General features: G+C 40.2%; 1 protein-coding gene across 1 annotated transcript in view; it reads left to right on the forward strand.

Moving 5' to 3' along the window:
* CSNK1G1 (casein kinase 1 gamma 1) overlaps positions 1-22,118 on the forward strand; it is a 148,327-nt gene that overhangs the window by 112,408 nt on the left and 13,801 nt on the right. The window contains exons 7-11 of the mRNA XM_052647408.1: positions 4,164-4,249; positions 6,087-6,171; positions 6,459-6,607; positions 7,511-7,615; positions 19,815-19,925. Of these exons, the coding sequence (XP_052503368.1) occupies positions 4,164-4,249; positions 6,087-6,171; positions 6,459-6,607; positions 7,511-7,615; positions 19,815-19,925 (536 nt within the window). The remainder of the gene's footprint in view (positions 1-4,163; positions 4,250-6,086; positions 6,172-6,458; positions 6,608-7,510; positions 7,616-19,814; positions 19,926-22,118) is intronic.

A 22,118-nucleotide genomic window follows, 5' to 3' on the forward strand; every position in this document is an offset into this window, starting at 1 on the left:
GATGTCTGGCTCTAGATGAGTGATCACACCATCGTGATTATCTGGGTCATGAAGATCCTTTTTGTACAGTTCTTCTGTGTATTCTTATCACCTCTTCTTAATATCCTCTGCATCTTTTAGGTCCACACCATGTCTGTTCTCTATTGAGCCCATCTTTGCATGAAATGTTCCCTTGGTATCTCTAATTTTCTTGAAGAGATCTCTAGTCTTTCCCATTCTATTGTTTTCCTCTATTTGCACTGATCACTGAGGAAGGCTTTCTTATCTCTCCTTGCTGTTCTTTGGAACTCTGCGTTCAGATGGGTATATCTTTCCTTTTCTCCTTTGCCTTTAGCTTCTCTTCTATTCACAGCTATTTGTAAGGCCTCCTCAGACAAGCATTTTGCCTTCTTGAGTTTCTTTTCCTTGGGGATGGTCTTGCTCCCTATCTCCTGTACAATGTCACGAACCTCCATCCATAGTTCTTCAGGTATTCTGTCTATCAGATCTAATCCCTTAAGTCTATTTCTCACTTCCACTGTATAATTGTTAGGGATTTGATTGAGGTCATACCTGAATGATCTAGTGGTTTTCCCTACCTTCTTCAGTTTAAGTCTGAATTTGGCAATAAGGAGTTCATGGTCTGTGCCACAGTCAGCTCCTGGTCTTGTTTTCACTGACTACAGAGCTTCTCCATCTTTGGCTGCAAAGAATATAAGCAATCTGATTTTGGTATTGGCTGTCTGGTGATGCCCATGTGTAGAGTCTTCTCTTATGTTGTTGGAAGAGAGTATTTGCTATGACCAGTGCATTCTCTTGGCAGAACTCTATTAGCCTGTGCCCTGCTTCATTCTGTACTCCACAGCCAAATTTGCCTGTTACTCTGGGTATTTCTTGACTTCCTACTTTTGCATTCCAGTCCCCTATAATGAAAAGGACATCTTTTTTGGGTGTTAGTTCTAGAAGGTCTTGTAGGTCTTCATAGAACTATTCAACTTCAGCTTCTTCAGCATTACCTGTCGGGGCATAGACTTGAATTACTGTGATATTGAATGGTTTGCCTTGGAAATGAACAGAGATCATTCTGTCATTTTTGAGATTGGATCCAAGTACTGCGTTTCAGACTCTTTTTGTTGACTATGATGGCTACTCCATTTCTTCTAAGGGATTCTTGCCCACAGTAGTAGATATAATGGTCATCTGAGTTAAATTTACCCATTCCAGTCCATTTTAGTTTGCTGATTCCTAGAATGTCTACGTTTACTCTTGCCATCTCCTGTTTGTCCACTTCCAATTTGCCTTGATTCATGGACCTGACATTCCAGGTTCCTATGCAACATTGCTCTTTACAGCATTGGACTTTACTTCCATCACCGGTCATATCCACAGCTGGGTGTTGTTTTTGCTTTGGCTCCATCCCTTCATTCTTTCTGGAGTTATTTCCCCACTGATCTCCAGTAGCATATTGGGCACCTACTGACCTGGGGAGTTCATGTTTCAGTGTCCTATCGTTTTGCCTTTTCATACTGTTCATGGGGTTCTCGAGGCAAGAATACTGAAGTGCTTTGCCATTCCCTTCTCCAGTGGACCATGTTTTGTCAGAACTCTCCACCATGACCCGTCCGTCTTGGGTGGCCCTTTAAGATGTGGATGCATATGATGTGAATGAAACCTTTATGTTGTGGATGAATTTGTGTCCTCCTGGTCTCACTGGTATTGAAACCTTTCTTCTTTGAAAATAAAAATAACCTTCATGAAAAAACAAGGGCATCCGGAAATACTGAATTGAACGAATGTGGAGTATTCAAAGAAATATGAAAATAAAGCCTGGCTCTGTTTTTCATTCTCATTTTTTAAGAGATGTTTATGGTTTAAATTGGGGCTTCCCAGATGGCTCAGTCATAAAAGAATCCACCTGCCAGTGCAGGAGCCACGGGTTCGATATCTAGGTTGGGAAGATTCCCTGAAGGAGGAAATGGCAACCCACTCCAGTATTCTTGCCTGGGAAATCCCATGGACAGAGAAGCCTGCTGAGTTACAGTCCACGGGGTTGCAAAGAGTCAGATGCAACTAAGCACAAGCATGATGGTTTAAATTATCATAGATTATCTTTGAATTTTAGAGGTAGAAATGACTGTTCGTAGTATCTAAATCAATCATTTCATTTTCAGATGAGGAAATTGAGGCCCCAAAGGTGACTTGGCCATGCTTGATTTTGCATAGATTAATAAATTAATGGAAAGGAATAGGCCAAGACCTAGATAACCTGACTTAGGAACCATTATTTTTCTTACCATCGCATACCCCACAGCATTTTTGTGTGTGATTTTCAGTATTTGAAGTTATTTTATTACTCATTCTGGTGAGTTTAAATGTGTTTAGTATATTTTAGGGGGTTAATTTTTTTTAATCTCATTTTATAATGGGTTTTGCTATGAGGAAAAGTTGGGCTTATTTCTATAGTATGAACAATTACTCAAAATGTGGGGAGTTTCGCCCTCTAGTGCCCAACCAGCTAAAATACAACCATATGTCCCTGGATTTTTTTTTTTTATTAAGGGGGCCTCCTTACAGGAAGTAGATGTAAAAATAGAGAGGCGATGAGTAGGTTTGATACAGTGTGAGAACCTGCAGGGTGTGGTTTCTCTGTATGCCCTGCTTTGTGGGAGGCCCCAATTCACCCTGATTGTTCTTTCTCTTTTTGTGTATCTTCAGGTTCTGTTAACAGAATCTGTTAACAACATCTGTAGTCAGAAGCTTCTGGTGCCCTTATCAACTCAACTTCTTGTCAGGGTGCTGCCCCTTCCCATTAAGTGACCTTACTTGCGAAAACTTCCCTCTTCTTCCTCTGCACTGTAGAGTACTACCCACTCTTTTCCATGGAAATTTCCTATGATAGAGGCAGCAGTTAAAGTATTGTGCTTTTGTATTTTGAGTTACCTAAGGAGCTTTTCCTGCCTCCCTGATTCTGTTGGGTTGTACTTTCTATTCAAAGAAGACAAAAGTCAAGTTGAAGGTAGCCCCTTATTTTTACATCTGTCATTTCTTTTGATAAAGCCCCGGGCTTGATTCTGAAAAATAAACACATAAAATGCCTGAGATGAATTATAATTGGCAAATTAAAAGTGGAAGAATGTGCAACTTCTGTTGCCTGACAGCCAAAGAAGGTATAGGATGTTTTCTGAGATGTAGTTACAGTTTTTAAATTAACTATTCTGCAGTTCTTTATCATCCTTATCTTCCAAATTTCAAGAAAAGAAAGCAAAATCCAGCAACTTGTTTTATACTCTAAGCTCGCTGAATGCAAGGAAACTGGTTTATGTGCCCATAAAGGGCACCTTAGTAATACATTTTAGGTCTGTGTACAAATGGCTGTGGTACAAATGGAATGGAGCTAAGGATTATGCCTTGATGATTGCTTACATTAAACTAAATTTTAAGTGTCAAATGAATAAAAAGCACTAGGCATGTATGCTGGGCGTCTCTGGTGGCTCAGATAGTAGAGAATCTGCCTGCAATGTGAGAGACCTGGGTTTGATCCCTGGGTTGGGAAGATCCCCTGGAGAAGGGAATGACGACCCACTTCAGTATTCTTGCCTGGGAAGTCCCATGGACAGAGGAACCTGGCAAGCTACAGTCCATGGGATCGCAAAGAATCGGACATGACTGAGCGACTCACACACACACAGACACACACCCGCACACACACGCACACGCGCTAGGCATCCTGCGGCTTGTGTCTTCGCAGGCCTAGCCAGAAGGGACTGTTTTAACAGCCTCAGCTACTCCATCTGCTGCTCACTTTTCACAGTGGTAACCAAAGAGCAGTTGTAGCCCATGCACTAGAAATAACGTTTGTTATTTCTTCCTTTCAGGAAGTATCTTTCTTTCAGGAAGGTGACAGCATCGAGTGAGTAGTACTCACTGTTCAGTGATTTGGACTGGGTTTTAGTTTAGACTTGCTCTTTTCACTTGGTATTTACTTGCCAGTAACAGATCTAAGCAAAGGAAGTACATGCTGATTTTGGTTTTGATCTAAAATACCACCCCTGATTTAGATATACAGAGGATTAGTAAGCAGAGCCTTTCCAGAGCAGACGGGTTTTTGAAGGGATTACTTGGGTTTGCACCCCTTTCTGATTTAATAACTGCAAACATAATGTGTGATCTGTCTTCCCTTTTAGAGCAGAGCCGGCGCGATGATTTGGAAGCCCTGGGCCATATGTTCATGTATTTCCTTCGAGGCAGCCTTCCCTGGCAAGGACTCAAGGTATCCTTGGAAGTGCTTAGTGGAGGGCTTTGCTGAAATACTTAGCTGATAATGAAAGGGGTGGCTGACTTGATGGTATAAGAAGCACAGAGGGGACAATCGGCTCCAGAGATGTGAGGCAGGAACTACATTAGTCTATAATGTAAATACTCACCTGGGCTTGGGAAGCTCTGTTTTCCCCACATTTGTCTTCTTCCCCTGCTGAAGCCTTCTTCCTTGTGTTTGTAATTTCTTCCCTCATCCCCTCCCAGCCTTGCCAGTGCTGTTTTTCTCTCTGTGTTGATATTCCTTCTTTACTACCACTGTGTAGCAGGAATAGTGTTCCCAGTGCGTTGGGGGATTTATGGAATACGTTGATGACTCCACATTTTACCGCAAGGCCAGCAGGGTTAGGTGTACCCGTAACAGGAACTGGGACATACGTGTTTGTCCTGTATAGTCCAAGAACCCACCTGAACTAAACAAAACTCCAGGTTTAATATTGCTGTTCAAGTGCTCTATTGAATAAATGCCTATGCATACAATAGCTGTTCCTTGTGAAATGGGTAGTTTAAATACTCTTCCTTGGGTAGGTGTCAATACAGTGCATTTGTGTCAGGGTTAGGTATTAATTATAGTTACAGCCGTTGTAGTAATTACCCTGTGCCTCTAGCTGCCTGGACTAGGAAATGGTGAGCTTCTTACCCATCCTAAGACCCATTAGATAGCTAAATGCAAGACTTGTGTGAGTTGTAATTTACTTCAACATGTTAGTATGGAAAGAAACTTTTATCAGTAGCTTTGGGTACCATACAATCCCTCTCTCCCTCCCAGAGGCCTGAAGGATTCATTTTGCTGTGATTTCTTGGACATTTGTGTTGAAAAGTGAGGCTTTCCCTTTCCTTTGGGAGGATTTTATTTCTTTCCCTTTAAATTCCTCTCCTAACATCTCTTCCATGGTCTTCTCCTAGTTGCATACCTTCTCATTGATATTGACAGTTGTCAAATAGAGTTTCACATCCTGTCTGCTCATCATACAGCCAAGCAATGCATTCTTGTATTATTAATTGCTTGAAATTTTCTCATAACCCAGAATCATTTTAGGGTAGTTGTAGATTTAAAATGTCCCCAGCATAACTTCAAAACATAATTGCTTAAAGCTGGGGTCAGCAGACTAGGTAGACCCTCATGCAGATCGCTTGAGACCACATTATTGGTCCATGCTCCACAAGCCCTCTGTCTGCAGTCTTAAGCAAGCCAGACTTGGCTACTTTGAGCCACTGACATATAGCATACCTGTCTGTTAGCCACGCCTGTATCATAGCTAACGTTTTCTATCTACTTGCCCCCATTTGGATTAGTAATATTTTTTCCTTTTTTTTTTTTAATTGAAGGTCATCGCTTTACAGAATTTTCTGGCTTTCTATCATACATCAACAGGAATCAGCCATAGGTACACTCATATGGATTAGCAATATTTTTAATCTTATCTAGAGCTGATCAAAGAATGAGAAGGTTGAATCACTTTTGAACCCTAGTGGCCATGGGACATTACTAAGCTGTTACAGTTTTGAATTTATTTTCTTATCCTTGTCCCTCATGCCATTACATTTGATGGTGTTTATCTGAGACTACTAAATATATTTGCCAGTAAAGCTTTCCAGAACAGCAGATGTTCTGTGCATAGCTAAATGTATCATCTCTAGTACATTTCTTATTTGTCAGTATTAGAAAAAAATTGAGATGATCTAATAAACCCTGACAGTTTGAGTGAAACAGTCATAATGTCCCCAGACATATTGGACCTCCCATACTTAGCACCTCTTTCCAAGTAACTTTTTCTTTTTATTCTCTACAGGCTGATACCTTAAAAGAAAGATATCAAAAAATTGGTGACACCAAAAGGAATACTCCCATTGAAGCTCTCTGTGAAAACTTCCCAGGTAGGATGCCAACAGGACCCTGCAGCCAGTGCTACTGGAGCCTTGAAGGAGGTGGAAACCATGTCTGTCTTAGCATCTCTAGATAAGGGTCCTCTCCAAAAAATTTACATTTCCTCTTATTGTTATTTAAATCAAGCTAGATTTTTATCACTTTGATTTGGTCCATAAAACAAAAAACACATCAGTGGCAAATAGAGTCTGTGCAGGTACTCCTTGCCTGGTCCAGAGCTTCTCCCCACGGGAAGCATTCAGCTAACAAGCATGGCCTTTAACCTCTTTCCTAACAGAGGAGATGGCAACCTACCTGCGATATGTCAGGCGATTAGACTTCTTTGAGAAACCTGACTATGAGTATTTACGGACGCTCTTCACAGACCTCTTTGAAAGGAAAGGCTACACCTTTGACTACGCGTATGATTGGGTTGGGAGGCCTATTGTAAGTATCTTCTTTCTCCCCCGCTCCCCTCAGACCAGCACTGTCTCACCCCTTGCCAGACTTTCTGCCTACATCTGTGGGAAAGAAACAGTCCTTTGTGGACTTCTCGGGGAGATGCCATAGATTGCTCTCACTAGGATAGTAAAGGAGTTACCCCTGCTGTGTTTTTAAGATTATGACCACTGTGACCTAAGGTAACCAGAATTTAAGTCAGGTTTCTAAAAATTATTTATTTATTTTTGGCTGTGCTGGGTCTTCTTACTGTGTGCAGGCTTTCTCTAGTTGTGGAGAGCGGGAGCTACTCTCCGTTGCGATGCACGGGCGTCTCATTGCAGTGACTCCTCTTGTTGTGGAGCACGAGCTTCAGGGCACACGGGCTCACAGTTCTGGTGCAAGGACTTAGTTGCTCCGTGGTATGCGGGATCTTAGTTCCCAGGCCGGGGATTGAGCCCGTGTCGCCTGAATTGACATGTGGATTCTTAAGCACCAAAGTCCCAAGTCAGTTTTTAAGAAGAAATTTAGTGTGAATGATCCAGAAGCTGGTACTCCATAAGCTGTTAAGGTACCTGACTTCTGTCAGACTGGAGCCCAATACCTGAGGAAACTTCTGAATTTGCTCTTATAGTCTACGGTCCAAGGACTTGAGGGAATACCAAGTCGTCATTGTGGGATGTTCTTATCCTTTTCGAAGACGTGCTCCTCTCCAATGAACTGTTGAGGACCAAACTGTCTCCCTTTTGTAGATAAGCAAACTGAGAAGGCAAGATTTGAAACTGGCCTTGGTGTAATGATAATAGTAATAATAATGACTACTATTCTGTTAGAATGAGAATGATGCTGTCCTTTGCAGAGTATTAAGTTGGACCTGTTTTCCCCAATTGACTTTTTGTTACATTTTTCCAGCCCACTCCGGTAGGGTCAGTTCATGTAGATTCTGGTGCATCTGCCATAACTCGAGAAAGCCACACACACAGGGATCGGCCATCACAACAGCCTCTACGAAATCAGGTATGTCTTGGACCTTTATTATTTCAGAAATCCCACTTTTTCATGACTAATATTAAAACCCAAGTTCTGTAGCTTCTTTGCTTAAGTGTATGTACTAAAATGAAGGACAGAGGCCTGACTGTTACTCACAGTTGTGGTGCAGCATTCTAGCATCCCTCAGGGTTGTGTAAGGCCACTGAGACGTGGCCAGATGTCTTACCTGAAGCACCCACACTAGAAAAGCTGGGTCTGTCAGAATCTGTTGGCTGAAAGGAACAGTTTGCCACAGTTCCAAAGACCCTGGATGAATAGACAGGTAACCCACCTTGGGTCTCATCTGTAGTCCAATGTGGAGCTCTCACCCCAGCTGGTTTTTCCTTGGTGATAAGAAGGGTGGGTAATTTGGACTTCCAGCTGATGTAGGTATGAACTGGCACCTCTCCCCCACCTCTGACCTTGTGTCCAGGTTAATTTTATAGCCTTCCAGGATCTGGGCCTGTATTGAAGACACAGCTTTGCTTTAGACCATTCCAGAGAAGGCAGTGTCATCTGTCCTTCAGTGTTCATGGTTTGGGAAATTAGAGGTTAAATAAGAGGTTTCTCTTAACTTAAAGACAGAGGAGGCAAACACACCAAAAAAAAAAAAAAAAAAAAAAATCAAATTTGACAGCATTAAAGAAAGGGATAACTGATTGGGAAGTAAATATGATAAATCCTTATGACATATATATTGTTAAGAGAAAAATCTGTACCTCAATAAATAAAGAAGCACTGAATAATAAACAGATACACATACATAATCATTATCACCTATCAAATTAGCTTGTTTACCTTTATCCCTGACTTCACTGTTTTATATTCACAGACATTTTTACAATAAAATGCAAAAATCACTTCTCTCACAGATGTACCTGTGAAAATATGGAGGTTAAAAATAGTATGTAGAATCCAGGTGCCTCCAAAACAAAACAAAAAAAGTACTATATTGAGGTATATACACACACACATACATACATATATACAGTGAAGTACATACACAGATACACATAGACTCACCACTAAGTACATACTTTTGGCAAAATATGTGGCATTCTGGGGTAAGAACAAACATATAAAGGAAAGAATTCTATGTATTAGTGGATAAAGGAGAGAGTAGATTGGCAAAAAAGATGAGATTTAGCCAACTGTCTACTAATTGAGTCTAGAGTCCCAGACTTTAATCAGAGTACCTGGCTAGTGACTCTGTTTTGACTACCTTGTGATCTGATAGCAGAGTACTGTTGACTTCTGCAGTTCTCCCCTACTGCTTTTTTAAAAAATATTGAACTTTCCTGGTGGTCCACTGGTTGCGACTGTGAGCTCCCAATGCAGGGGACGCAGGTTCAGTCCCTGGTCGGGGAACTAGGATCCCACATGTTGCCAGTATAGCCGAAAAAGCCTTTTTTTTTTTTTTTTTTAACAGTAATAATAAAAATTAAAGTAAAAGTGTGTAGAGTGCACAGTTCAACTGACATTCTTACACATTGCTGTGGACTTTGCAAATTGTTACAAATTCCCTAGAAAGTAATTTGATAAAGTTATAAACCTCTCTGAAAGAATAATTTTACTTCTTAGACTCAATTATAATAAAACAATTCAAGATAAACTGCCACAATGCCATTTCTAGCAGAGTTTTAGAAATGATCCGCATATCCAATTATAAGAGAATGGTTACAGATCTCAAATCTTTTATCAAATAAACTGGGTTGTAATAAAATGAATTGTAATGTATTTATTCAGTGGAATATTGTCTAGCCACTTAAAAAAATATTTAGGAAAACTTGTAGCAACCTGAAAAGGTTTTATGGTTGTATAGTAAAGAAATCACAGTACATAATTAGAAATACCTCATGCTTCCCTTTAGGGGAAAAGAAAATGAGGAAGTCAGTTAGAGGCTGCTGCTGTTGCTAAGTTGCTTCAGTCATGTCCAACTCTGTGTGACCCCGTAGATGGCAGCCCACCAGGCTCCTCCGTCCCTGGGATTCTCCAGGCAAGAATACTGGAGTGGGTTGCCATTTCCTTCTCTACAATTGGAGGAGATAATACCAAAATATAAAGAGGCTTATGGTTGGAATTCATAGTACTGTGGATAATGTTTTTCCAAACTATACTATAATGAAGTTATGTTACCTTATAATGAAAAAATACATTTAAATAGTAAAGGTATGAAAGAAATTTAAAAATGTTAAATAGATAGTGAAGGCATATCTGCCTGCTTGTGTTTTTAGAATATTTGAAAACTAAAATATGTGTTTCTTTTAGTTCCCCTTGTCATTTCTGCTTCATCAAATTCATAATTAATATTGCTCTTTTGAATGAATTTTAAAGGCATAGGTAAAACAGGTGGTTGAAAACCTACATTGCCTGGATGGAATATGAGGTCATATCTAGTGTCTGAGTAAAAAGTACAGTGAATTTCAGTGTACTTTTAAGTGAAAGGTCATTAAACCAGAATATGTAATTAAGAGATCTCATGTACAATGCAGGAACCTTCTTTTTGTAGAGTTGAGTCTTGAAAGCCTGTGTGATTTTTTTTTTCTTTTAGGGTTTTTCATATCCCATGGCTGCTAAGAAATTTCCCATGTCAGTGCACATTTTATACCTCCTTTCCAGCAGAATTCTGAATTCTTGCTGGGTAGAATTCCCTCTGCACTGTGCACTGTGGGTAAATGGATTTCTAGTGTCTGTTCAGCCTTTACACTGTGTCTTAGTGTGTGGTCTCATTGCTTTTGTTCCATCTTTTGGGCTGTTTCCTTATGGTTGTTTTTCTTAAGACTAATTCTTTTCAAGTTTTGAAATCAGCAAAAGAAGAAAGTAAAATCTCTCCTTGAGAGAGATTGAAGGTATTTACTTTAGGTACAGCTAACCTCTTTTTAGCAATTTTAGCTTAGTAATCTAACAGAAGACTTTCTATGAGAACGTATGTCCTGGAGATACCAAAATATGTAGGGAGTCCTTGTCCTAACGGAACTGACAAGCAGATAAGCCAAGTAGCCAGATGACTTAGAACACTAGGCAAAATGAATGATTTGTCTCCAGGGATTGGAAGAAGGAGACTTTTCATCTGGTCTGAGCATGACAAAGAATTTGATGAAAGAAGCTGCCCTTGAAAGGCTCTTGAAAGAAAGAACTGGGTGGAAATGAAAGAGGCATTCCAAGCAAAAAGGAAATATGAGCAACAGTGAATTATCTAGTTCCATTTTGCTAAAATATATTCTGTGAATAAAGGAGACAAGGCTAGGAAAATAGCTTGGAGCCAATGGATAAATCTCCTGAAATATGGGGCTGCTGAAGAGTTACTATTTAATTTCAGTAGAGAACAGGTATACTAGAGGGTTTCAAACTGAGGAGTGTGATTAGAGCAAAACTTTGCTTTAGAAATCTTTGACTTGTAAGGTGATAATAACCTCGCAGCCAGTGTGGAGACCAATGAAGACAGCAAAATCCCTTGAGAGGTAAGGGTGGACTATAGTGGTGACAGTGAAATAAAACTGAAGAATCATGCAGGGAAATAATCTGTCAGAATTAGGAGCTCACACGTCGGACAGGGAGAAGGATGAGTCAGAGCTGGTGCTGTGCTTTCCAGCTGAAGGTGGATGGCAGGCTGAGAGGACGGCTCTCAGAAGAAAACCTGAGTGATCTTTGGAGACGACTTTGATGGTAATGCCTGAAGAGCCTGCTTATTCTGAGTAAATGCCCATAAATTGTGTGGTAGGGGAGTGAGCCTTGGATCAGCAGTCTTTGTTTAGTTATCTACTTTGAGTAGAAAAAGAAGGATAATAAGCTCAGAACTTGCTTTTAGCTTATCCCGAGACTTAGGCTATAGGCCATTTAAGATTTTGGGGGCCTCAGCTTCCACAAATGGTGAGTCTTGTAAGGACAGAGATTTTTGTTGTTTTGTTCACTACTATATCCCTAACCCCTGAAAGAATGTCTGGAACAGTAGGCAGTCAAGAAATAATTATTTGAATGATAAATGAATTTTAATCTGCCAGATGAGAAGTTTAGATGAAATCAGATGTTTGTTTAAAATATAGATTTCTATTTACCCTTCCAAGAAAAAGAAATTTTAAACTTTTCTTTCTTCTTATTTTTTCTGTTGCCACCAAGAGTCATTCTGCCCTGTTTGGCACTCAGAGTATGGCTAGACTGTGTGCTCAAGGGGAAAGGTTTAAAGAAACACATCACCGACTTCCATCTTCCATAGTGATCTAATGGTTAAGAATTCACCGGCCAGTGTAGGGGACACAGTTTTGATCCCTGGTCTGGGAAGATTCCACATGCCGTGGAGCAGCTAAGCCCAGGCGCCGCAGCTCCTGAAGCCTGTGTACCCAGAGCCCTCGCTCCACAACAAGAGAAGCAACCACAGTGAGAACCCCACACACCATAACAAAGCATAACCCCTCCTGCCACCACAGAGAGGTGTCCCGCTCTCTGCCACAGCTAGAGAAAGCCCAAGCGCAGCAACGAAGACCCAGCCATAAGTAAATAAATAAGCGTTTCTGAAAAAAACAAAAAGATACAGCAGGCTTTTGCTGCAAAGCAAGTTTGGGAGAATGTATTAGTTCTCCTCCATCACATTGGGAATTTTTTAGAGAAATTTTGCTTTGCTGGTCTATAATGTAGTTATTTTGAATTGAATTGAATACTGTTCGGTTCCTAGATGCAGTAATAGATCCTAACCATGATGGCCAAAGAACTGCATGTAAGCTCATCTACACTGGATCTGTATTTTAAAACTATCTTAATACCAGGTGCTTAAGAACAATTTCTTTGACGTTAATTTACCCAGCTAGAGAATTGTAATTAAATCATGAGTTTGGGTAGAATAAATATTTCTAAAAGCTAAATCCATTCAAAAGGGTCCCAACGGGTTAGTCATTTCTGTAATTTTACCCTGGGTGTTTGTCCTTCATCAGTTCCAAAGACAGTCAGTCTTGCCATGACTCAGGTTCCTCTTAAAGAACTCGGTATTACCATTCATTAGGAAGACAGTGAATAGTCTGCCTGTTTAATAGTTCTGCCTGTTTCTACCTGACAAAGCTTCCCTTGGACTGGCTGATGAAATTCGATCAGGAAGTAAGTCCTGCCAGTATCCAGACAGCTTCTATTAACGTGCAGTGTGTGGTAACGTGCAGTGTGTGGTACTCTTGAAGGTTTTATGCAGTGTGTTTGATCGACATGCTAAATACAGCATATTGCATTGACTGGCATGTGTGTGCAGCAGCACACATCCTTTCAGAACTTTTAGCTTGTGACCATCCTTACACAGGTACATGCTACACAAATATATACTTTTGTGGTTCAGCAGTTTTGATAATTTCCTTTTTCTCCCATAGATCCCTTTTACTTGGTACATTTTCTGTAGGCATTTGAAGAAGGACTACTTGGGCTAAAAGGTTAGGAAAAACAGATCTGTTACAGAAGAACTATACAAAAAAGATCTTCATGACCCAGATAACCATGATGGTGTGATCACTCATCCAGAGCCAGACATCTTGGAATGCAAAGTCAAATGGGCCTTAGGAAACATCACTGTGAACAAAGCTACTGGAGGTGATGGAATTCCAGTTGAGCTATTTCAAATCCTGAAAGATGATGCTGTGAAAGTGCTGCACTCAATATGCCAGCAAATTTGGAAAAGTCAGCAATAGCCACGGGACTGGAAAAGGTCAGTTTTCATTCCAATCCCAAAGAAAGGCAATGCCAAGGAATGTTCAGACTACAGCACAATTGCATTCATCTCACGCGCTAGCAAAGTAATGCTCAAAATTCTCCAAGACAGGCTTCAGCAATACATGAACCGTGAACTTCCAGATGTTCAAGCTGGATTTCAAAAAGGCAGAGGAACCAGAGATTAAATTCCCAGCATCCGCTGGATCATTGAAAAAGCAAGAGAGTTCCAGAAAAACATCTACTTCTGCTTTATTGACTGTGGATCACAACAAACTGTGGAAAATTCTTAAAGAGATGGGATTACCAGACCACCTGACCTGCCTCCTGAGAAATCTGTATGCAGGTCACAAAGCAACAGTTAGAACCAGACAAGAAACAACAGACTGGTTCCAGATTGGGGCAGGAGTACGTCAAGGCTGTATATTGTCACTCTGCTTATTTAACTTATATGCAGAGTACATCATGCAAATGCCGGGCTGGATGAAGCACAAGCTGGGGTCAAGATTGCCGAGAGAAATATCAATAACCTCAGATATGCAGATGATACCACCCTTATAGCAGAAAGTGAAGAAGAACTAAAGAGCCTCTTGATGAAAGAGGAGAGAAGTTGGTTTAAAACTCAACATTCAGAAAACTAAGATCATGGCATCTGGTCCCATCATTTCATGGCAAACATATGGGGAAACAATGAAAACAGTGAGAGACTATTTGGGGGGGCTCCAAAATCACTGCAGATGGTGACTGCAGCCATGAAATTAAAAGACACTTGTCCTTGGAAGGAAAGCTATGACCAACCTAGACAGCATAGTAAAAAGCAGAGACATTACTTTGCCAACAAAGGTCCATCTAGTCAAAGCTGTGGTTTTTCCAGTAGTCATGTATGGATGTGAGAGTTGGATCATAAAGAAAACTAAGTGCCGAAGAATTGATGCTTTTGAACTGTGGTGTTGGAGAAGACTCTTGAGAATCCTTTGGACTGCAAGGAGATCCAACCATTCTATTCTAAGGGAAATCAGTCCTGAATATTCATTGGAAGGACTAATGCTGAAGCTGAAACTCCAGTACTTTGGCCACCTAATGCGAAGAACTGACTCATATCAGTCCATGAGGTTGCAAAGAGTTGGACATGACTTAGTGACTGAACTGAACTGAAGAGTCACATTGACTGCCAAGAATTACTAAATTCTGCTAGACACAGTGTCCTACCCCTGACGATACTGCATCCTCAAATACTACTTACGCATTTTTATAGGAGCAGCATAAGTTTAAGGGAGAGAAGGTCATATCGAATTCTGAAGAAGATATGCCCCAATAAAAGTGTAATTTGGATTTGTTCTGTTTGTGACTGGACTCCAAGGCATTGGACTTAAGGAATATATAGCCTTAGAAAAATACACTGCGGTTTGGTGCTGTGGTGCTTAATGAATGAAGCTTCTCATAAGCTTAGCTTTTCCAAAGGGGCGGTTAGGCCGGATTAAGTCCAGTAGCCTTAAAAAAGAAAAGAAGAAGCTGTTAAATTCTCAGTTCCTTTCCTTTCACAGAGTACTGCCTGGTTTTCAGTGAGGGTCAGCGTTTCCTAGTTTAAGGGACAGATGTGTTTGTGCAGAGATCTCTTGCCTACTTCTGACCGTGTGCGATTTCCTGATGGGCTGCCTTTTATCCAGCGGGAGCTCAAGTGTGGAGACTGCACTCTTGTCCTGCGTGCCTCCATCACAGAGCTCAGTACAGAATGAGCCATACCTCCTCATTGCTGGGACCTAAACTCCAAGGGGATATTGCAAGAAACAAGTGCACAACTGAAATAGTCCTTTTCTTAGCTTCTCCCCTTCAGTGACATAGTCTCTGCTGCTCACCTCTGCTCTTTTTCTTTTAATAGGGTCATACTGGAGTAGTTACCTGTCTGTCTGTCTATTTGTGGCTGTGCTGGGTCTTTGTTGCTGCTCACAGACTTTCTCTAGTTGCAGTGTGGGCTTCTCACCGTGGCGGCTTCTCTTGTTGCACAGCACCTGCAGGCTTAGTAGTTGCGGCACAGGGCCTAGTTGCCACTCGGCGTGTGAGATCTTAGTTCTCAGACCAGGGATGAAATCCATATCCCTTGCATTGGCAGGCGGGTTCTTTTTGTTTTTGTTGTTTTTAATATTATTTATTTATGTTTGTACTTTATTTAATTTTATTTTTGGTTGTGGTGGGTCTTCATCTTCTGTAGTTGCAGTGCGTGGACTTCTCATTGCGGTGACTTCTCTTGCTGTGGAGCACAGGCTCTCTAGGCACACAGGCTTCAGGCGTTGCAGTGCTTGAGCTCAGTGGTTGTGGCTCACAGGCCCAAGAGTGTGCAGGCTTCAGCAGTTGTAACCTGCAGACTCTAGAGCCTGGGCTCAGTAGTGTGGCACGCAGGCTTCGTTACTCTGCAGCATGTGGAATCTTCCCAGGCCAGGGATCAAACCTTTGTCCCCTGCACTGGCAGGCGGGTTCTTAACCACTGGACTACCAGGGAATTCCAGTAGGTAGGTTCCTAATCCACTAGACCACCAAGGAAGTCCCTCACCTCCACTCTGAATTCTCTATTACATATTAAAAGTTTTCTTCTGTCTGTATGTGTTGTTCAGTACTTTGTATGTCAGTATACACCCTGTGTTCTGAGGCATCTCCTTGTAGGAGGGTGACTCTGCAGTAATCCTCCCTAGATAAATCCTCATTCCATACAGAAGGTGTATTATGCCATTTTAAGTAAGAATAAAACAAGATGTGAGTAGAGAATTTCAAACCTTTGGGATAGTTTTTGTGATTTTTTTCCCCCCAGAACTTCACAGAATCAGTACCACTGTCTCTATGGGCCTATATAGTATTGGGCTTGGAAATAATCCCCTCCAGATTATTATCAGTGATGTTCTGATATCTCTGATATTTGATCAAGTTTGTAGAAAACAGGAACTCACTATTGGTACAGCTGACAGGTTGCATGTAAAAATCTTTGTCTGGTGTAGGAAAATTGGTTCTGTTCCATGAGCTTTATAATATAGTATATTTAATATGTTGCATTAAAATTTTGAAAGTGTGGTAAAACAGAATATAATCTAGTGTATTCATTACTAACCTTTTGGTACTATTTAATCCCTATTTTTGTTTTAAAAGTATTTTAGGAGCCATAGAGTAAAATGGATGAGATCCATTTTATAGATGGAATCAAAATTAATTTTTCAAAATAACTATATAATAAAGAATAAGATTTGGTGGTTTGTTCGCTACAACAGGAGAAAGATATTTGCCTGTCTTCTGCTTTAGAAAAATTGCTTTATCACCAAAAGAAATTTGAGATAATTTTCAAGCCATAGACAGAGGTGGTTATCAGACTCTACTTTCTTGCCCTCCCATTAGTATCATTCTCCCCACTGTCTGTCCATGAATCCCTCCCAAGTGGTTGTTCGAAGATGCTCACTTCCTTTGTCCTAGGCAAAGGGGTGGTTTCAACTTTTTACACTAGGCTTACATGTTTTCCCTAAACTATTTTTTGTAGCTTTGCTTTTGATTTATGCTCTGCTCGGTTGCTGCTTTTTTTTGTTTCTATGTTCACCTACTACATAGTGAACCAAGCATTTCCACGCAGGTAATAGAATCCCAGCTGAAGATTTTAAAGTGTTACCCCAAGGAATTCCCACTACTTGAGATTCCTGCTGGTGCCTTTGGGGACTTATACACTGCGTGTGGACCTTTGTCTTTGAAGTAATGCAGAGAGATTGGTTTTATTGAATGACTCTCCTGATTGATTTTTAGATAGACATGTTGCATGAATGATTTTTACCAGTGAAGGGTTTACATGGTGATCTCCTCCACTGGTTTGCTTGATATTTAACTGGCTCCTGTGCTGATTACACCTGTTGTAACTCCTGTGTATACAGCATCACCTAGAGTACCTTTCAGGGACAGGTAGACTAGCAGAATTCTGTAGAGGTTGACCTTCTTTGGTTTCGTTTAGCCTCTAGGCACTCAGTTGCTTTCTAAAACTGGCAAATGAATCCTTCTACTTACATCAGCTTCTAGATACCAGTCCAAGCCCTTAAATTCTAGAAAAGAATAGCCATTGAGTTTAGCATTATGGTGAAAGTAGTTCCCAGAGTGATAAACCAACAACTCTGAGTTCAGATCTCTCTCTTGGTTTTGCTGCTTTCAGTGGATATAGAAGGCATCAGAGGGCAGTGGGATGGTGCCATGTATTCTTCACTTGTCACAGTGGAAGCATTAATGAAGCAATATCAAATGCTAGCATTATTTTTCTCTCTTCAGAAGACAAATAGAACATTGCTTTGAGGATGGAGTATAACTTTAAGGCCTTTGAAAAAATATCTTGCTATTTTCATTTAGACAAAAATCTTAATTATTCCAACAAGTTACCTGTTTAGCTAGAATGAATATAAGCAAGTATATATCCCTGGGAATCAGATGGGTAGCATCAAATCAGACTTCTGATGTGTATTTCAGGAAAAACAGAATTAATAGCTGATCCAGCTGCCCAAGGTTTTGTTAAGCTTAAAAAAATGAGTGTTTTCTATATGTTTCATCTGCCCTAAAAACAAATGCAAAACAGACTTTTCATGAGAGAAGTATCGCACTGAACATGTATCATAGAACTCAAAACAGCCTCGAGTGACTTAAAAATGTCTGGATGTTTTCTAAGCATTTAAATTTTTTGAGAACAAACAATTCTATTTAGTAGTTTAGAAGCTTAAATAATCTACTTAAATATTATAAGAAAATTTATAAAGTCCTAGAGAGAACTGAAGAGAATCATGAATAGATATTTAGTTATAGATATTAGTTATAATATTAGAAGAACAGATATTATCTCAAATCTCCAATAGTGGAATAAATGAGATTAAGCACTCCTAGGCTATGGATATTAGTTTATAACATAATTATGATTATGTTATAAACCACAGCCTTATTTTGGGGTAATTAAACATCTGAACCTCTCTTGGCAGGAGTGGGTAGGGAGATACTTGGGGTAGCTTTGATTCTCTCAAATATGATTGGCAGAATAAAACTAAACTTTTCTCTTGTTAGAGTATATAGCAAGGAAGTTAATACAGCTGCCTTCTTATAGAGGAATATAAGAAAACATGGCCAGCATCTTTTATAGTGCTGTTACCCATGTGACTTCATACTCCATTAGTTAAGAAGATGAGTAAGTTGCAGCTGGTATATGATGCCTTTTGTGGGGGGGCGGTAGCAAAGCCTTTTTGTGATTTGTAGATGAGCTTAAAACCACTCTTTGTCAATGAGTTCCAGAAGGGGGTGAGTGAAATGGAACCTCAGACTACTACTATTTCAGTCTTCCTCCCCTCCCCAATTTTTTTTAAAGAATACAGCATTTATAGCTATAATTCTAATATTTATAGCATCCTTACTGGTTTTCATGTAGAGCAGCAATATCACATCCCAACCCCTGCTGCTGTTAATTTCAGCAGCAATTAAAATTTGATTTACTAATCCCTCGTTGCTGCCTCTCCAACACCTCATTTTTCATTTTTGTAGAGCCTTAGGACTGTTACAGCTGAGCACCATAATGTTAACACCTCCTCAGCCATCTGGTACAGGGGAAGAGGCACCTAAACAGATTCTTAAGAACAGATATGACATATGAGCAAGATTAGAATAGTGTGAGATCTAAAACACAGGTAAAGAAGGAGTGAAGAGAGCCTGACTGACAGCAAAGGTGAAAGCAGAACCCAACGAGATTTTGAATCAAAAGCCCTTCTTTTGCTGGGAAAAGATCTGCCTTTTGCTTTCTAGAGGAAAATAGTTTATGTAGTCTTATCTAAACTTTTTCTAATTCCAGACTGGAGACATAGCTAGAGGAATCTGAGGAACATTGTAGCCTTATTTTCCCTCATCTTTTCATATTCTTGACCTCTCAACCTACTTTTGAAGAGAGACTTCGCTCATTCTTTTAGAGAATAAAGCATATTCTCGCTACTGCTCATTTTATATTAGTTGAAAGTCTTCTGGAAGTTTGAGAGTAGTGGGCTCCCTATTCAAGGAAAAGACTTACTATCTTAATTCTTAGCGCTCAGAATTTTCTGTACTGACTACTACCTATTTAGGTAGATCTTTAATCAGTGAAATGATTTAAGTATGATTATTCCTTTATACAGCAATCCCAACTTTCTGAATTTGGTCTGTTTAGTGGCTATTGAAATTTTACTAATATGGAAACTAAAAGATAATTCCAGCTTTTGATAGATTTTCTTTTTTAACCTCCTCTTGTGGTGATTATTGTTTTTCTGTGTCTCAGCAAGGTTGGTATGTTAGAGACAGCTATGTGTTGACTTGTTAGGCTGAAATGAATGTAGCCAAGCTTTTTCTCAGTGCTTTGCAGCAGTTGTTAGTTCAAAATCCAGAACAAAAACAAACCCCGAAGGGACACTAATGTACTTGATTTTGTAATTGCTTGCTGTTGCTTCACCTTTCCTTCCATATCTTGCTCTCATGCTTCCTAATACCTGAGCAGACTGCATCGTCAGAGCGCCGAGGAGAGTGGGAAATCCAGCCAAGCCGGCAGACCAATACCTCATACCTGACGTCTCACTTGGCCGCAGACCGCCATGGGGGATCAGTGCAGGTACTTACTGCCTTCCTTGCCTTCTCCTGGCCCTCCCAGCTTGGCTGGTAGAATATTGGCTTGCTTCTGAAACTCAAGGTTCCTTTAGAATGAAGTCTCACAGTAAGGTTGAGCTGCTCTTACAGATAACTGCATATCTCTGTGCTGATTTTCTACTAAGGTGCATTGTAAGAATCACTTGTTGAGTTCATTGCTGGTTGTTGTAATTGACTAAGAAGTATGTATATGATTTCTGACAATAATTTCTGGTGAAATGAATCCTTCAACCTTGATCCACTCATGATAGACCGTAAAATAATGTCAAGGTAGAAGTCTGTTAGTGTCAAGTCTGGGAACTGTGAAGATCTGAGCCATTTAAAATAAGTATTTTGAGGATAGAGGACTGCATATGTAGCTCATTCTAAGATTATATGTGCCGTAGCACATAAAGACAAATTGTTTATTGTTCTCACTCAGCCATTCATGAGTGGGAACTCAAGGAGGTGAGCTATGTTCTTTTTCCCTTCCTCAAATAATTATTTCTGGTTTCCTTTGGACTAATTTGAATCTTTGTTCTCTCTCATCCTTAACATCTTATGTCTCTTAACTTTCCACACATGTCACTATTTTAATAATCTTAACCTGATTGTTTTTCTCATACTGGTAAGTGATGGCACCAGTTGGGGCACACAGGTGAACCCAGAGCTACCAAATATAAATTCTTCTTCTTAAAAAGGTATAGGTAAGCCTTTTGCATAAAGAAATGCATCTTGATAGGCTGATTATTTAAGATACATCTGTACATGGACTGACTTACTGAAGATCGTGTTATTCAAAGGACAGCTTTGACCTGTAAACCAAAAATGTCTTGTAGGAGCATCTAGGTAAAAATGATGGATTGAAGACAACCCTATCTGAAATGACACTAAAAGAATGATAAGGAGGTTTTTTTTAAGGCATAAATCCATATAAGAATGGAGAAAACAGACAAGGAGGCAACAGCAATCAGACATCAGAAGCTGGATAGCAGATGGGCAATTATTAAATGACCTAGGAGTCCCAAGGAAATGAAAGTCTGAACCAATACAAGAGAAAGCTGAGAGACTGTTTACACCGGGGAGTCCCCACAGGCTCAGAAAGTGTGGAGAGGCGTGTGCTAAAATGAAGAACATTGGTTTAAAGTCTGTTTAAGAAGCCAGAGATCCCTACTTGTCCCCTTCAGCAAAGACCAAAGGTTATTCTTTGGAGAGGGCAAAAAAAAAATGGTCCCTGGGGCTTCCCTGGTGGTCCAGTGGTTAAGACTTTGCACTTTCAATGCAGGGAGTACGGGTTCTATCTTCTATCCCTGGTCAGGGAACTAATATCCCACATGCCATGCAGCATGGCCAAAAGGAAAAAAAAAAAAGATGGTCTCTGGATTAGGAGATACAAGGCACACTGGAGGGTGGAATACCATACTGGAAAAGGGGAGATTAAATGAATATGTGCATACTGACTTCCTGCTTTCCCATTTAGTACTTAAGAATGCAGATAGTCAGGTGTGTACCTTAAAGGTATGAGCTTGAGTCAGCTCTGGGGGATCTAACCACCCCCAGAGAAAACCTCTGAGCCTGCTGACAACAGGGTTTTCCTAATGAATTGGCCAGCCAGATCATTCTGCTATGAGATCATCTTAGAAATCCCATCTCTATACTCACAGTGCCAGTTTACTTTCTCCCACTTTTAAATATGAGCAAACATTCAGGGATTATCAGACTTCTGAAGAAAGCCCTTAAAAAGAGACCAAAAAGAGCAACAACAGCAACAGAAAAATACTTTGTTATTAAAAACCTCATAGAAGATACTGCTACTGTAAAGCAAAGACAGGATGCTACATTTAAAAGGAATATTCTAAGAGCAAACAAACCAAAAAAAGAGAGAGCTTTTGGAAATTAAAAACATAATCAACAAAAAGTTAAAACTCAATTATCCTTCAATTAAAAAATAAATACATTTTAAAAATTAAAACGCAATAGTTGGGAATTCCCTGGCTGTCCAGAGGTTAGGACTCTGCGCTTCAGGGAGCATGGGTTCGATTGCTGATTGGGGAACTAAGATCCCATCTGCCATGTGGTGTGGCCCAAAAACAAAAAGCTCAAAACTTTGGAAGATAAAGTTGTGAGGAAGTCTCCCAGAAAGTCGAGCAAAGAGAACGAGATAAAAATAGTAGGAAAC

This window comes from Budorcas taxicolor, chromosome 10, assembly GCF_023091745.1.
Source record: "Budorcas taxicolor isolate Tak-1 chromosome 10, Takin1.1, whole genome shotgun sequence".
In the NCBI taxonomy this organism is placed as follows: Eukaryota; Metazoa; Chordata; class Mammalia; order Artiodactyla; family Bovidae; genus Budorcas; species Budorcas taxicolor.